Genomic DNA, 15,691 nt, shown 5'->3' on the forward strand with positions numbered 1-15,691 from the left:
CAAAGAGCTCCTAAAGATGGGAAAAATCAGGGAGAAATAATGAAAGGGAGGGAGAAATTAACCCAACATTGGAATTTCAGCGATGGAAAAATCCCATCAGGAGCTTGTCCTGCTTCACTCCCAGCGTGACTGGGATTTTATTTCATTTATTTCTCGAATTTCCTACATTTATTTCCAGTTTGGACAAGTGGGTTTCCAAGTCTTCCCTGTTGGTTCCCAGCTCCGAGGTGTTCCCAGCTCTGAATTAAATTAAATTAAATTATTAAATTAAATTAAATTTCCAATTAAAGCCCTTCTAAAACAGGAACTGGGTTGAGATCAGATTTTAGGGGAGTGCAAGATTTGACCCCACTGATTTTGCTTCTTTTTTTTTTTTTTTTTTTTTTTTTTTTTTTTTTAATCTGGATAAATAAGAACATGCAGAACCAGTTGGAGACTGAAGCCCTGATCTGCTGCAATCGATTTTATCCTGAACAGATAAAACCCCAGATAAAATATTCCTAAGGAATAAACACAGAAGGCTTTTTCTCCAGGTTCCCAAAGCAGAACTGCTGTTATCAGAAATAATTCTGTGTCTGTGCCTCTCTCTGCCTCCCCCAGGTGTGGATTTGGAGGCACAAAAGTTTATTCACATCCAGATGTTTCCAATTATTTCCCCTAGAAATGGTTCTCTGGTTCCTGCTTCATTGGCGGAATTATTCCGTCTTTTTGTGGGGATTTTAATTGTCCTGCCAGCAGCAAATGGCAACTTTGGGCCCATTTTGCACTGATGCAAATCACCACTTCCCACTCAGATCAATTAATTATCGGTTAATTGAGCACTGGCAGATCCTGGGAGGAATATGGGGGAATTTTGGAGACTAAACTGGGAGCCCTTTTCCTTCTTTTTCACTCCCTCTGGATCCTGAATCCCAGCATTCCCATCCTTGCCCCCACCAGCTTGGCTGTGTGGTGTGTTTGTCCAGCAGGATGTGGAATCTGTCATTCCTGGAGATGTGGGATTGGGATGAGAGAACCTCAATCCCATCAGGATGTGGATCTCAGAGTGGAATCTGTCCCTTCTTGAGATGTAGGAATGTGGTTGGAATGAGAGAACTTCATTCCCATCAGGATGTGGAGGAGAGAGTCTCATTCCCATCAGGATATGAATCTCAGAGTGGAATCTGTCATTCCTGGAGATGCAGGAATGGGATGAGAGAACCTCATTCCCATGACTCCAGAGGGAAACGAGCAGGATTAGAGTGAGGAACCGAGCTGGTTCTGCTGGTGCTGCCCTCCAGTTGCTCCCTTGCTGTGGGGTGATTCCCTGCTAACACTTGGGATTTGGGGCTGGGAATAGCCCCAGGAAAAGGGCTTTGGATGGGAGGAGGGTCTGGATGTGTCCCCTGGGTGTCCCCTCCCCAGGCTGTGCTGTCCTTAACCCGCTGGCACTTGGTTCGAGCATGTGAGCATGTTGGTGATTCTGCTGAACTGCGTCACCCTGGGCATGTTCCAGCCCTGCGAGGACGTGGAGTGCCAGTCGGAGCGCTGCACCATCCTGGAGGTGAGCACCTCACTGCCCTGGGGTTATGGGATCACTGGGGTGCAGGGCTGGGGTGCCTGCTTTGGGATCTGTGGGATGCATTTGTGGGGTGGCTTCTCTGGGATCTGTGGGATGCATTTGTGGGGTGGCTTCTCTGGGATTTGTGGGATGCATTTGTGGGGTGGCTTCTCTGGGATTTGTGGGATGTGTTTGTGGGGTGGCTTCTCTGGGATTTGTGGGATGTGTTTGTGGGGTGGCTGCTCTGGGATTTGGGGGATGTGTTTGTGGGGTGGCTCTTTGGGGGTTTGTGGGATGCAGGGCTGGGGTGGCTGCTCTGGATCTGTGGGATGTGTTTGTGGGGTGGCTGCTCTGGGATTTGTGGGATGTGTTTGTGGGGTGGCTGCTCTGGGATCTGTGGGATGTGTTTGTGGGGTGGCTGCTCTGGGATCTGTGGGATGTGTTTGTGGGGTGGCTGCTCTGGGATCTGTGGGATGTGTTTGTGGGGTGGCTGGTCTGGGATTTGTGGGATGTGTTTGTGGGGTGGCTGCTCTGGGATCTGTGGGATGCATTTGTGGGGTGGCTGCTCTGGGAGGTGGGAGTCCCATTTTTTCCCCAGGAAAAGCTTTCCCACAGGGATGGGTTTGGGGTGGCCTCTGTGGGATCTGCTTAGGGTGAGGCCTAAAGGGTGATTAGGATCTGTCCCAAGCAGATCCTTTCTCTCCATCCTTAGCAAGGGCAAGGGGGGCTCAGAAGTGGGGAAACCTACTGGAATGGGCCAGGAGCTGTGCCAGGGCCTGCCAGCACCCTGCAGGTTTGATTTTGGGGTTGGCAGGTGGCACTTTGGTGACAGGAACACAGAATGTTCCCGTGGTGGGAGCACTCAGGTCCCTCCCTCCCCCTGAGCAGGGCAGTTCTGACTGAAATCCTCTTTTCCTGCTCTCCAGGCCTTTGACGACTTCATTTTCGCCTTCTTTGCCGTGGAGATGGTGATCAAGATGGTGGCCCTGGGCATCTTTGGGCAGAAATGTTACCTTGGGGATACCTGGAACCGCCTGGACTTCTTCATCGTCATGGCAGGGTCAGCAACCACCTCATCCCTCCATCCCCAGGATGGGAAAACCCCAGGGAGCCCAACCCAAGCCTTGTCCTGGCTGGATTTCAGAATGCCAAATCTGATTTTTTAAATCCTCATCCCAAAACCACGCTAGGTTTGGAGGGGTGGGTTGTGAATATCAGGCAGAGCTGTGGGGGGTTGGAGAAATCCTTTAATCCTAAAACATCCTGAGCTGATCCAGAGTGTCCCAGTGCTGTTGTGTCCCCCCCAAAAAAGCATCTCAGCCCCACTCCTGCCCAGTTCCACCAGCAGAGCGAGGCAGGGGTGGGGCAAACAAGGAGAAGGCAGCCCAAAAACCCTGTTATAAAGGCTGAAATCTCAGTGGGAAAAGCTGGGAGTTCACCCAAATTCCAAACTCCTCCTGGTTTACAGCTTAATTCCATCTCCCCCAGCTGCTGGCTCCTGCAGGATGTGTTAATAAACAGCCCCAGAGATGATCCCATTGTTTTTGACACCACTTCCCTCACCCCCATGGGGAATCACCCAGTGGAGTAAAAGCTTGGCAAAGCTCAGACTTTTTTTTTCTTATTATTATTCCCAATAAACAAAGAGCTTTGGAGAGCCCAGGCTCTCCTACCTGCTCAGTACATCCTGGGCAAGGGATAGAAAGCTTTAATTACTGCTTGACTTCTGAATTCCTGCCTTTCTAATGACCAGCCCGGGGTTAATTAAAACATCCTTGGGATATGTTGGGGGCATTTTTCCCTTTGCACGAGTGCTGTGCCATCCTCCCTGCACTAATGGGGTTTTGTTGTGCACCGTGTTATTTGTCTGGAATACAATTAGGAGCGGTTTTAGTGCTCTGAATAAAACATGAGCTCTCCTGAGCTGAAGCTTCCTCAGAACTCGGTGCAGTTTCAGCCCAACGAGGAACATCAGGGACAGCAAAAAAAAAAAAAATCTTATTACCTTATTATTAATTATTTTTTCCTTAATTATGTTTTCCTATAAAGCTGCTGCGGTGTTTAAGGGAGGAGCAGGAGGGGAAGAGCAGGGAAAACTCAGGATGAGGATTCTGATCCAGGAGCTGAGGGGGCGTTTTCCACGTTGGATATGTGGGATGAGCTCTCCTGTGGGTGAGCAGAGGATCCCCAGCTCCTCAGAATCCCAAACCCAGGATTTGGGGGTTCCATGGAGGCAGAAGGGCTGAGCCCTCTGCTCATCCCCAGGGGCAGCTTTGGCACTGGGGATTTTGCTGTTGGAATGAGGGGGACAGTGGCTGATGAGACCAATTTCCCAAGGTTTCCCCCCCCCCCCATTCCATGGATGAAAACAGCAGGAGATCCCTCTGCAGGTGTGGCATTCCTCAGGCTGGAGATGAGAAGAAGAAAACTCCATTCCCCAGCTGATCCTGGGGTCTCTCCAGAAGGTTCTGGTGGATTTGAGCCATACCTGAGACATGATTTCTCATTTTCTCTGGCTGATCCTGAGCTATCTCTAGGTTTTGGTGGATTTAAGCCTACCTGGGATATTATTTCCCACTTTCCCTGGGCTCTCTCCAGAAGGTTTTGGTGGACATGAGCTGTATCTGGGATATGATTTCCCATCTTCCTGAAGAGAGACTGGAGCTGGGAATAACCCTGTGCCGGGGGTTGGGATTCACCTCTCTCACCACTACCACCCTTCAATCCAGCTCCTAAAACTGGAGCTGTTCTCAGCAGGGAACTCACTCCTGGAATAACAAAGCTGCTTTTTTCCAGCAAGGGGATGGGTGTGCTGAAGTTATTCCGAGGGGGTTTTTTTGTGACAAGAAGGGAAACAAGTGATTTGTTTGCCCCATTCTGCCTCCTCAGAGGAGCTGGTTTGCCTCAGCAGCAGCAGCTCCAAAGGGAGCGAGGAAACTAAAAAAAAACACAGCTCCTGCCTCCAGCACAATGTCTGAAGTCCCTTCCAGCTCCCAGAGTCCTTTCATGTTTTCCTCGCCCCAGAAATGTTCCCTGGAACATTTCAAGCCCGGTGGAACTCGTGGCCTCCCCGTCTGCCCGGCAGCTGAGTTGAAAGCGTTTCCCCAGCGGCAGGGATGTTGTTCAGGAGAGCTGTTCCTGCTGCACCCAGTCCCTGGAGACATTCCAGGCTCCCAGCATAGGATTTGGATTTGACAGCTGAAGGTTTGGGAGCTGTTGATGGCAGAAAACATCTCAAAGCCTCTTGTTTTTCAGGGTAGGGAACCACCTACCGAGTGTCAATCCATCCCAAATTCCCAGCTCCAGCAGGTTTCTGTTGGGACATTCCCAAGGGATTCAAGATTTACAGGTAGTATCTCATAACAGGACCCCCACTTGGCATCCCAGTGCATCCAGTCCCTGGAGACATTCCAGACTCCCAAGATATGATTTGGATTTGACAGCTGAAGGTTTGGGAGCTGTTGATGGCAGAAAACATCCCAAAGCCTCTTGTTTTTCAGGGTAGGGAACCACCTACCGAGTGTCAATCCATCCCAAATTCCCAGCTCCAGCAGGTTTCTGTTGGGACATTCCCAAGAGATTCAGGATTTAGAGGTAGAATCTGATGACAGGACCCCACACTTGGCATCCCAGTGCATCAAATCCCTGGAGATCTCGCAGGATAACTTTTGGATTTGACAGCTGAAGGTTTGGGAGCTGTTGATGGCACAAGACATCCCAAAGCTTTGTGCCTCCCATTTTCCAGCGTAGGGAATCACCCACTGAGTGCCAATCCATCCCAAATGTTATGGGGGAATGGGGAGGAAGAATCAAGGAGAAATTGTTCTTTATTCTTAATAATCATATGTTAAGCAAATGATTCATGCATTTTTTTGTTGGTTTGGGTGTTCAGGTTTGGTCCTGGGAAGGGAGAAAAGTTGGGGAGCAGCTTCTTGTCCTGGAGAGTCAGGGAATCATGGAATGGGTTGGAATGGACCTTAAAGATCATCTCACAGGCAGGGACACCTTTCACTGTCCCAGGCTGCTCCAAGCCCCATCCAGCCTGGCCTTGGACGCTCTCAGGGATTCAGGGGCAGCCACAGCTTCTCTGGGAATCTGTGCCAGGGCCTCCCCACCCTCACAGGCAGGAATTCCTTCCCAATACCCCACCTAAATTTCCTCTCTTTCAGTGTGAACCTACTCCCCTTTGTCCCACCACCACAATTCCTGCTGGAGTTTCCCTCTCCAGCTCCCTTGGAGGTTTCACATCCTGGAAGGAAAATCCTACTGTGCCAGCAGTAAAGGCTGGAATGGACCTTAAGTCTCATCCCATTCCACCCCTGCCATGAGCAGGGATAACTTCCACAATCCCTGATTGCCACAAACCCCTTGGACGCTTCCAGGCACCTGGAATTGCATCCACAGGAGGAGCAGGAAGCACAGGATGGGTGAATTTTACCCCCCTGGGGCTTGCAGGCAGTGAAGATTTTCCTGACCCCCATTCCCTGACCCCCATCCTGACTGCTCTGCTGGTTTTCCCTCCAGGATGATGGAATATTCCCTGGATGGACACAACGTCAGCCTCTCGGCCATCCGCACCGTGCGCGTCCTGCGGCCCCTGAGGGCCATCAACAGAGTCCCCAGTAAGTGACACAGCCCTGGGAAAACTGGGAATCCATGGGAATGACCCCCTCACATACCTCAGTTTCTGAGCTCAGTCTGAGAAAAACTGGAAATCCATGGGAGTGACTCACCCCCATTTCTGAGTTCCATCTGAGAAACTGGAAATCCATGGGAATAAAAAAAAAAATAATATAATAAAATAAATAAAATAATAATAGAATAGAATAATAAAAAATAGAATAGAATAATAAAAAAATAATAGAATAATAAAATAAAGAAAAATAATAGAATAATAAAATAAAGAAAAAAATAATAGAATAATAAAAAAAAAACCTCCCAGTCACAGCTGGATTTCTGAGCTCAGTGTGGGAAAACTGTAAATCCATGGGGATAACCCACTTCTCACCTGGATTTCTGAGCTAAATCTGGGAAAACTGGAAAACCATGAGAATAAGCCATCCCTCACTTTGATTTCTGAGCTCAGTCTGGGAAAAGTGGAAATCCATGGGAATAAACCCCCACAACACACCTGGATGTCTGGGAAAACTGGAAATCCATGGGAATAACCCCCTCACATGCATGGTTTTTTGAACTCAGTCTAGGAAAACTGGAAATCCATGGGAATAACCCACTCTTCACCTGGTTTTTTGAGCTCAGTCTGGGAAAGCTTGAAAACCATGGGAATAACCCCTCCTACACCTGGCTGGCTGCTTTGTGTAGCTGACAAGAGGAAATTAATTAATTTAATTTATAATGGCGAGTTAGAGATCGTCATTATCATAATTGATGTCAGCAAAGGGCAAGGGAGGAGGGAATCGACCCTCGGAGCTGTTCTCCAAGGTTTTTGTGACTTTCCTAAGGAAAACAACCCTGCTCGTGGTGTAAAGGAAACAATGTTTCTCCAAGGGAAGGGAAAAGGTTATTTCCAAGAGGGATCTTCTTGCCCTGCTGGGTTCCTTTTCCCTCCTCAGGGATTTAAGCTCTTTCCATGACTTTCATGTTTGGGATTAGCAGCTCAGGAGCTTCCCTTGCTGCTGAAACCCCACGGAGGGTTTGCTCCACGTGAAACAAAATTGGGATCATCCTCAACAGGGAGTTCAAGTGGCTCCTAAATCCATTTTCAAGTGGTTTCAGCTGCTTGGCTTCTAAATCCAATTTTAAACCCGAGCCAACACGTCGGAATAATTCCCTGCTGGAATCCGCCAGCTGCCGAGCCGTTCTCTGCAAGGTGCTCATTCCACAGCAATTCCATCCTTTTCCAACCCCCAAATCCACTGCAATCAAAAGGCTGCAGCACCGTGTGGAAATCACAGGGAAGCAAGAAAAAAACAAAGGGATGTTTCCCGTTCTGTTGGGAAGCACTTGGAGAGAGCCAGCCCCACATCCTGCCTGGATTCGGCACATCCAGGGAGAGCCAAACAACCTCCCCTAGAAAGGGTTTTGATTCCAGGCCCTCCCAGGGAAATTTGAGGGAACAGATGGATGTTTACACCCAGGAAATTTCTCTTCAGAACTCCCAATTCCACGGGATTTTTTTTTTTTTTTTTTCTGGAAAACAAGGAAATAAAAGCAGTGAATTCCACAGCTCCGTTTAAAAACAAGACCCCAAAAAAAAAGGACGGAGGCCGAAAGGGGCCATGGAACCCTCTGGAGCTTTTGTTTTCCTAATGAGGTTTTGTTGCCAGGGTTTTGGAAAGCACAACATGAAGTTTCCCTCTGGGATTTGGTGCTCCAGGGAAGTTTCCCTGTGGAATTTGGGGCTCCATTTGGGATGGGGTGGAGCAGAGAGACCCCTGGCACAGGCTGGGCTTGGAGCCCTCCGGATTGGGATGAGGATCAGGCTCCCTCTGAACTCCATCAAATCCACAAAACCCTTCCCTATTCCCATGGAATAGTGGGAATCTCCAGCTGGGATGCAGCAGGGCTGAGGGCAGCAGGCAGGAGGATTGAAGGATTTACACCGAGCTCCAGGGATCCAAACAACTCCAGCTTTAGGTGGAATTTTGCTCAGAGTCCAACTCCTGTTTGTTTCCCTTAGCTCTGACACCAAAAACTCCTTTCAAGCTTTTTTTTCCCACTGCACTTCCCGTGGGATTTTCATATTTTTCCGACAGACAGGTGATAGAAAATATCCCAAATTTTTAAATTAGTATTCTGTGGGAGGAAATCCAGCTGGGTCAATCCGTGTTTGGAGTGGAGGTGCCTGAGGAGCAGCTGGGCTGGGCTGGGCTGGGCTGACACCACCACCTGGATGACCATTCCTAGAAATAATTCCCAGAAATATCCCCGTTCCTGGAGGTCAAATCATCCAGCCCCCACTTGTCTGGGAAACACAACTCCAGCCACTCGGAACTGGGAATTTTGCTGTTTCAGACCAAAATATTCTAGAATCTGTGGAGAAGGGATGGGAAAAATCCCTGGATTTTGGTGGATTTTGGTGGTTGCATTTTTAGCCTTTCATTCACAGCTCAGCCAAGGGATTTCCTTGGAATTCCAGCTCATCCCAGCACCATCCACGCCATTCCCAGCTCTGGGATTTGGGAATGGGACTTTCCACAAGATAAAATGATGAACCTGGTGCTAAATCCAGGGAAACAGGAAGAACCAACCTGGAGATTTATCCCTGGGATTCCTGGGCTCTTCCCTGGGATCCAGCCAGCACTCTCAGCTCGTGCCTTCCAGGCACAATAAATTCACCCACGAGATTCTTTCAGCTCAATGCAGTTTGTTAAGAAAAAAAAGAAGAATTCCAGCCAATAAAAACATCATTTCTATTAGAAATTATTCCTTCCAAACCACTGGAAAAATAGAATTCCAGCAATTTAGTCACTTGGCAGGGGTTGGAGTCAGGGATTTTTTTTTTTTAGCAGTGGTCAGTGAGTTGTTTGTTTGTTTTAATCCTGCTTTATTTTTATTTTTATTTTTATTTGCTTTTTAGGTGTATTTTTATATTTTTTTTATTTTATATGTATTTCTACATGATTTTTATTTCTATTTGTTTATTTTTATTTTTAATTTTTAATATATTTATTTTTAATTTTATTAATATTTTTATGTTTTGGGGGGGTTGTTTTTGGGTTTTAATTTCTATTTTTAGTTTTTAGTTTTTATTTTTATTTTTTTAGTTTTATTTTTCTGCTGTGGGGTCCAAACCAGGCATCCAGTGAAACAGGAATGAAAATCCTGCTCCTTGTTTCAGCCTCAGTGATGCTCTTTTCCCCTGGCACACTTGACATTCCAAGGAGAGCCCGGAGTGGCTGGAGAACAGCTGGATTCAATCTCTGGGATGATGCCACTAAACAACCCCAAACACCAAAAGGAGCTGAGCAGAAAAAAAAAAATTGTCTGGCATGGGGAGAGAGAAATTTTACCCATTTTTGGAAAAAAGAGGGAGGATATCAGTGAGAGAGGGGGGAAAAAAAACTGGGAGAAAATCCCAGTGTCGTCTTTCCAGTGGAGATGGAGTGAGTCTTTCCTTTTCCAAAGATGGATTTGCCAGGAAAATGTGGGATTGCTCCCAGGGAGTGACAGAGCTGGGCAGGGCCAGGAGCGGGATTTGACCATCCTGGTGTGTCCCTTCCCACTTGGGGTATTCTGTGATTCTGTGACAGGAGCAAACCCCAAGAATTCCAGCCCCCTTTCCCTCCAGAGGACGGGATTTGCTCCATCCCTTCCCTCGGGGTGGCACTGGGACAGCAGGGACAGGGATGGGGGCGGCTCCAGGTGGGATCCACAACCAAGGCCTGACTGGGCACGGGGACCTCACAGGGCTCAGGATGCAGAGGTCATTACTCATCCCTAATTTTTATTATTAATTAGCTGGGAATTCTTGCCCAGGTTGCTGGATGCCCTCATGCCATGCTGGCAGCCCCGCTTGGCTCCCTGGGATTTGGCTCCCTGGGATTCCCCCTGGCAAACCCACAGGAGGAGTAGTGGGAAGGGATCCCAGCTCCTGCCAGCAGTGCCTGGGAAAGCTGGGAGAGATGGCTGGGAATGGTGGGAATGTTGGGATAGATGGATGGGAATGTTGGGATAGATAGATAGATAGATAGATAGATAGATAGATAGATAGATGGATGGGAATGTTGGGATAGATGGGTGGGAATAATGGGAATGTTGGGATAGATGGGTGGGAATGTTGGGATAGATGGGTGGGAATGTTGGGAATGTTGGGATAGATTGGTGGGAATGTTGGGATAGATGGGTGGGAATAATGGGAATGTTGGGATAGGTGGGTGGGAATGTTGGGATAGATGGGTGGGAATGTTGGGATGTCGGGATAGATGGGTGGGAATGTTGGGATAGATGGGTGGGAATGTTTGGATAGATGGGTGGGAATGTTGGGAATGTTGGGATAGATTGGTGGGAATGTTGGGATAGATAGATAGATAGATGGGAATGTTGGGATAGATAGATGGGAATGTTGGGATAGATAGATGGGAATGTTGGGATAGATGGGTGGTAATGTTGGGATGTTGGGATAGATGGGTGGGAATGTTGGGAATGTTGGGATGGACAGGTAGGAGTGTTGGGATAGATGGGTGGGAATGGCGGGAATGTTAGGATGGACGGGTGGGAATGTTGGGATAAATGGGATAGATGGGTTGGAATGTTGGGAATGTTGAGATGGGTGGGAATGGTGGGAATGTTGGCATAGATGGGTGAGAATGGTGGGAAAGATGGCTGGGAATGTTGGGATAGATGCATGGGAACGTTGGGATAGATGGCTGAGCTCCAAGTCTCCATACCCAGTCTCATTCCCATTCCAGTGGTGGGAATGCCAGGCTTAGCTGAGGCTCTGCAAGGCTCTCAATTCCTCCAGTCAGGATATTCAAGACGGAATATTTGCCACGGAAATCAGTATTTCCCTGGCACCAGAGGCTGGAGGAACTCGGGGTTCATGGAGATCCTTGTGGAGAGCTGTGGGATTGGTGGGAAGGTCCCCACAGCCTCTGCATGAGGAGGGAAAGGGATCCAAGCTTTCCTTGGAGGGAGCAACATCCTGGGAGGAAAAGCATCCTGATTTCCATCCTAAAAAAACTAATCAAAATTTCCTTCTTGCCAGCAAGGAGAGGAGTTCTCCATGGAGAAGGAATTGTCAGGGGTGGAGGCCCAGCTCCCACTCCACCCCAGGCTCTGTGGTTTTTAGGGGAACAGTTTCTGTGACCCACGAGAGGAGTCTGCAATGTTCACAAATCCAGATTTTAACAATCCCTCCGGAGGCTGACGTTTCTCCAGGAAAAATTGCCTTGCAGCTCATGTGTCCTTGAATGCCACAGAAAACACCTGGAAATCCCATCCCTGGATCCACCCTCTGGGGATTGCTGTTTGTTTCCCATTTTTTGGCATTTTTCAGCCTCAGGATTTAGGGGAAAACACCAAAATCCTGATTTTTCTGCTCTGCCTGCACATCTGAGGTGGGAATGGTGATTTCTCCTCATCCTAACGTGGTTTCTTTCCCTTCTCCCCCAGGTATGAGGATCCTGGTCACGCTGCTGCTGGACACTCTGCCTATGTTAGGCAACGTCCTCCTCCTCTGCTTCTTCGTCTTCTTCATCTTTGGGATTGTCGGGGTCCAGCTCTGGGCAGGGCTGCTGAGGAACAGGTGCTTCCTCGACAGGAATTTTGCCATGTAAGTACAGCAAAAGGAAAAATTCTCCACCTTTTTCTTCCTTTTTTATTTTTTCCACCTTTTTTTTTCTTTCTTTCCCAGAAGGCAATTTTTCTGTCTCCAGTGCTCAGCGGGGCTCTGGGTCCAGCTGGGAATTTTTTGCCTGGGAAAAAAAAAAAAATAAAAATCCCATTTGTCAGCAATTTCCTGAGGGTTTGAGCAGCTCTTTTGTGTTTTCCTGCTGCACCTCAAGGACAAGGATGGGAGTGGGTTGGATTAGCTCTGCCTGAGATCTCCAGCTCTGGGAGCTGGAGGATTTAGGACAAATTCCCAGCTCTTCAAACAGTTCAGGACACCCAGCACAGCCCAACCAACCTCAGGGGCTGCTGAGATGGAGATGCTGCTGAAACCCAGAGATAAAAAAATCCTTGTCAGGGTTTTAAGATAAGAAACTGGATGTGAGAAGTATTGAAATCATTTGGACACAGCTCTTGAGTGTAGGCCGGGCATCAGGGATGGGCAGCACCTGGAATCATGGAATTGTTAAGGCTGGAAAACACCTCCAGGATCACCAAACCCAACTTTAAAGAGACAAAATTTTTCTTTGGGTTCTTCCAGGCTGGGCAGTTGTGTGGAGCAGCCCCTCTGAAAATAAACCTTCATTGCCCTGCTCAGCCTCACCTGGGATCCCCCAAAGCCCAGCAGATCAATTTAAGCTCAGCCCAAGCTTTTAGTCGTGGTTTGAGCTGTGCTCCTGCTGTTTGTCTTTGCTTCTGGTGCTTTTGGCCACTGGATAAATCCTGGATCTGGCTCTGTGGGAAATAGATTTGTAGAGAATTCTCAAAGCTGTTAATGCCTTAAAGCCAATCATCTAAAATTACCCCTCATGGGTCCTACTACAATGCACCTTTCATAATTCTATTTTTCTTAAATATTTAGTCCTATTTACAAGACCATCCTTTAAAACTTTTTTCTAGTCCTATTTCTCTCTTAACATTATCTCTTCCATAACATTTCTAAGTCAACACTTCTCAGAGTTTATATACAAATGCACACTATGTGAACCTTCTATCAAGCTTTAAAATCCATTTCCCAAATGATTTCTCATCCTTTGGAGCTTGCTGCCAGCCCTGGGCTCTCCCTGCTGGATCCTGGGATGATCCTGGGAAGCTGCTGGGGCTGGGATGGCTCCTGGCTCATCATTTGGGGCACCCTGTAGGAGCATCCGTGGCTTACAAGGACAAGGAACTCTGCTGACCTGAGATATTCTAGAATACATGGTTTTATTGCAAGGGTCGTGGGTAGAAAAGGCCTGGCCCTCAGCCACCAGCCTCGGCTGAAGTGAAGCCCCAAAGAGAGAGGGAGAGAGAGCAAGAGGGTAAGAGCTGAGAGAAAAGGGAGCAAGAGAGCAAGGTGGCAGGGGTCAGAGAGCAGGGGGAAGAGAGCAGGGAAAAGAGAGTGAGGTCCTGGTTACAATCCATTCTATCTCCTTTTGTGATGAATATTCTAATTTACAGTGACCAACCAATACAAGACACAAAATCTTATAGAATCTATATACAGCCTATAAGAACTACTACATTACCATACTGTGCTATATTTTAAACTCTAAAAACTACTCTTTAGACTTTTCTGTTTTGCTGCATTGACCTTTGGATCCCTCAGCCAGCAGAAGGGGATTGTTCAATCAACAGGGATTCTCCTTCAGCTGGCCAGGCTATTGTCTTTAGGTTATATAGTAACTAAGACTCGGTATCCTACAACTCAAAGTAAGCTTCCATTTCTATTTCGATTCTAGGTTTCATATTTTCAGAATCTTTTGCTAAGCAATCATATTTATAAGGTTCCCCTGATTCATCTTCCCCAACACACCCCTTGCTGCTCCCCTGCCCCTTCCCGGGGTCAGGACACACCTGAGCCCCCCAGGATGAAAACCAAGTGCAACCAGCAAGGAAAAAAAGGGGATTTGCCTGGGGAGGGGGGGGGGGGGGGGGGAAACAAACCACCACCTTCCAAAGACTCCTGTCAGAGATGTCAGCGGCTCCGAGGTGAGGAAATGCCCCGGGACAGCTCTTAGGGCAGCTCCAACTCCGCGGGAGGAGACGGAGCCCGTAATTACATGTCGGGGTAATCATCTGCTGCCCGCGCTCGGATTGTCGGCGAGACGGGCAGGGATCATCCCTCGGGTCCTGCTCCTGCCTCTCACGGCTCAGCCCTGAGCCTTCCACCTCCTCTTCCCTGTCCTCTGCTCTGCTGGCGTTTACTCATCCCAGCGCAAATCGATGGGTGCTGTTCCACCCCCAACATCCCGATGCTCCAAACCCTCTCCTGCATCCCCCCAGCAGGGAAATGTGCCCAGTCCCCAAAGCCACGCTCGGAGCGACCCCAGAACTTCCATTCCCGAGCCCAAATGGAGCCGTTCCAGCCCTGCCTGGGTGGCCCCGTTGCTGTAATTAACTCCAGGCAGCCCCTCTCGTTCTCTCTCGGAGCCGGGATTTTAAACGCTCCGTGATTTTCTTACAAAGTGGAGCTTTCAAGATGAACCATGGGGGAAGAAGCGCTCGCTCAGCGCAGACATTAAGCAGCAGTTATGTAATGGCCATTAGCAGCATCAAAGGCCTCGCAGGATTTTCTTATCGGGGGCTTGTTCCTCGTCAGGGAAGGTTTTTTTGGGATGAGCCGTGTTTGAAGGGGTTTGTCTGGGACTTCTCCTTCCCTCTGGGATGGGCTCTGCCACCCCCCAGCAGCTGGGAGAGCTGAATTTGGGGGTCTCTGCACAACTGGTTTATTTTTGTGGTTGAAGTTGCTGAATTCCAGAGGAATTTAGAGAAAGAGATGTGCCCACGGAGCAGGAATATTCCAGCTTCCAGCTCAGTGTTAGTGGAAGAAATGTGGGGTTCTGTGATGTCCTTATCCCCAGTGCTGCTGGCTCTTGCTCTGTGTTAATTTTAGATCCAGTCCCTGCATTTCCAGCTGTCCCAGGTTTCTTGGAGCTCCCTGGGGAAGTTTTCAGATCACGGGATTTTTTTTTTTTTATCAGGGCTTGCTCCTCATCAGGGAAGGTTTTGGGATGAGCTGTGTTTGGAGGGGTTTGTCTGGGATTTCTCCTTCCCTCTGGGATGGGTTCTGGAAGAGCTGAACTTGGGGCGCTCTGCTCAACTGGTTTATTGTGACTGAAATTGCTGAATTCCAGAGGAATTTAGAGAAAGAGATGTGCCCATGGAGCAGGAATATTCCAGCTTCCAGTTCAGTGTTAGTGGGAGAAATGTGGGGTTCTGTGGTGTCCTCACCCCCAGTGCTGCTGGCTCTTGGTCTGTGTTAATTTTAGATCCAGCAATGATCCAGTTCCTGCATTTCCACCTGTCCCAGGTTTCTTGGAGCTCCCTGGGGAAGTTTTAGGGTCACAGGATTTTTTTATCAAGGCTTGGTCCTTGTCAGGGAAGGTTTTGGGATGAGCCTTGTTTGGAGGGGCTTGTCTGGGATTTCTCCTTCCCTCTGGGATGGGTTCTGGGAGAGCTGAATTTGGGGGGCTCTGCCAACTCCTGTGGTTTATTGTGGTTGGAGTTGCTGAATTCCAGAGGAATTTGGAGAAAGGGGAATGCCCACAGGACAGGAATATTCCAGTCAGTGGGAGAAATGTGGGGTTCTGTGGTGTCTTCACCCCCAGTGCTGCTGCTGGGTTGGGCTCTTGGCTTTAATTTTAGATCTAAGAAATCCTGCAATGATCTAGTCCCTCCACTTCCAGCTGTCCCAGGTTTCTTGGAGCTCGGTGGGGAAGTTTTAGGGAATCCAGATGGAGCTGTTCCCATTTTTTTTAATCATTTCTGACTCATTCTCTCAACCCAGACGTCAGGGCAAGGTTCATCCCTGCAGTGGTTGTTACCACGCCAGCAGCAAACTGTAAAGGAAAAGAAAAAAAAATAAATAAAAAAGGCTTG

General features: G+C 48.4%; 1 protein-coding gene across 1 annotated transcript in view; it reads left to right on the forward strand.

Annotated features, from left to right (window-relative positions):
- The window catches only part of CACNA1H (calcium voltage-gated channel subunit alpha1 H), a gene marked incomplete at its 5' end in the record, with an annotated part of 162,911 nt that overhangs the window by 44,713 nt on the left and 102,507 nt on the right, over positions 1 to 15,691 (forward strand). The window contains 4 exons of the mRNA XM_083872614.1: positions 1,432 to 1,543; positions 2,467 to 2,600; positions 6,065 to 6,162; positions 11,615 to 11,774. Of these exons, the coding sequence (XP_083728740.1) occupies positions 1,432 to 1,543; positions 2,467 to 2,600; positions 6,065 to 6,162; positions 11,615 to 11,774 (504 nt within the window). The remainder of the gene's footprint in view (positions 1 to 1,431; positions 1,544 to 2,466; positions 2,601 to 6,064; positions 6,163 to 11,614; positions 11,775 to 15,691) is intronic.

Source organism: Zosterops lateralis (assembly GCF_965231275.1).
Source record: "Zosterops lateralis genome assembly, chromosome: 15".
Taxonomy (NCBI): domain Eukaryota; kingdom Metazoa; phylum Chordata; class Aves; order Passeriformes; family Zosteropidae; genus Zosterops; species Zosterops lateralis.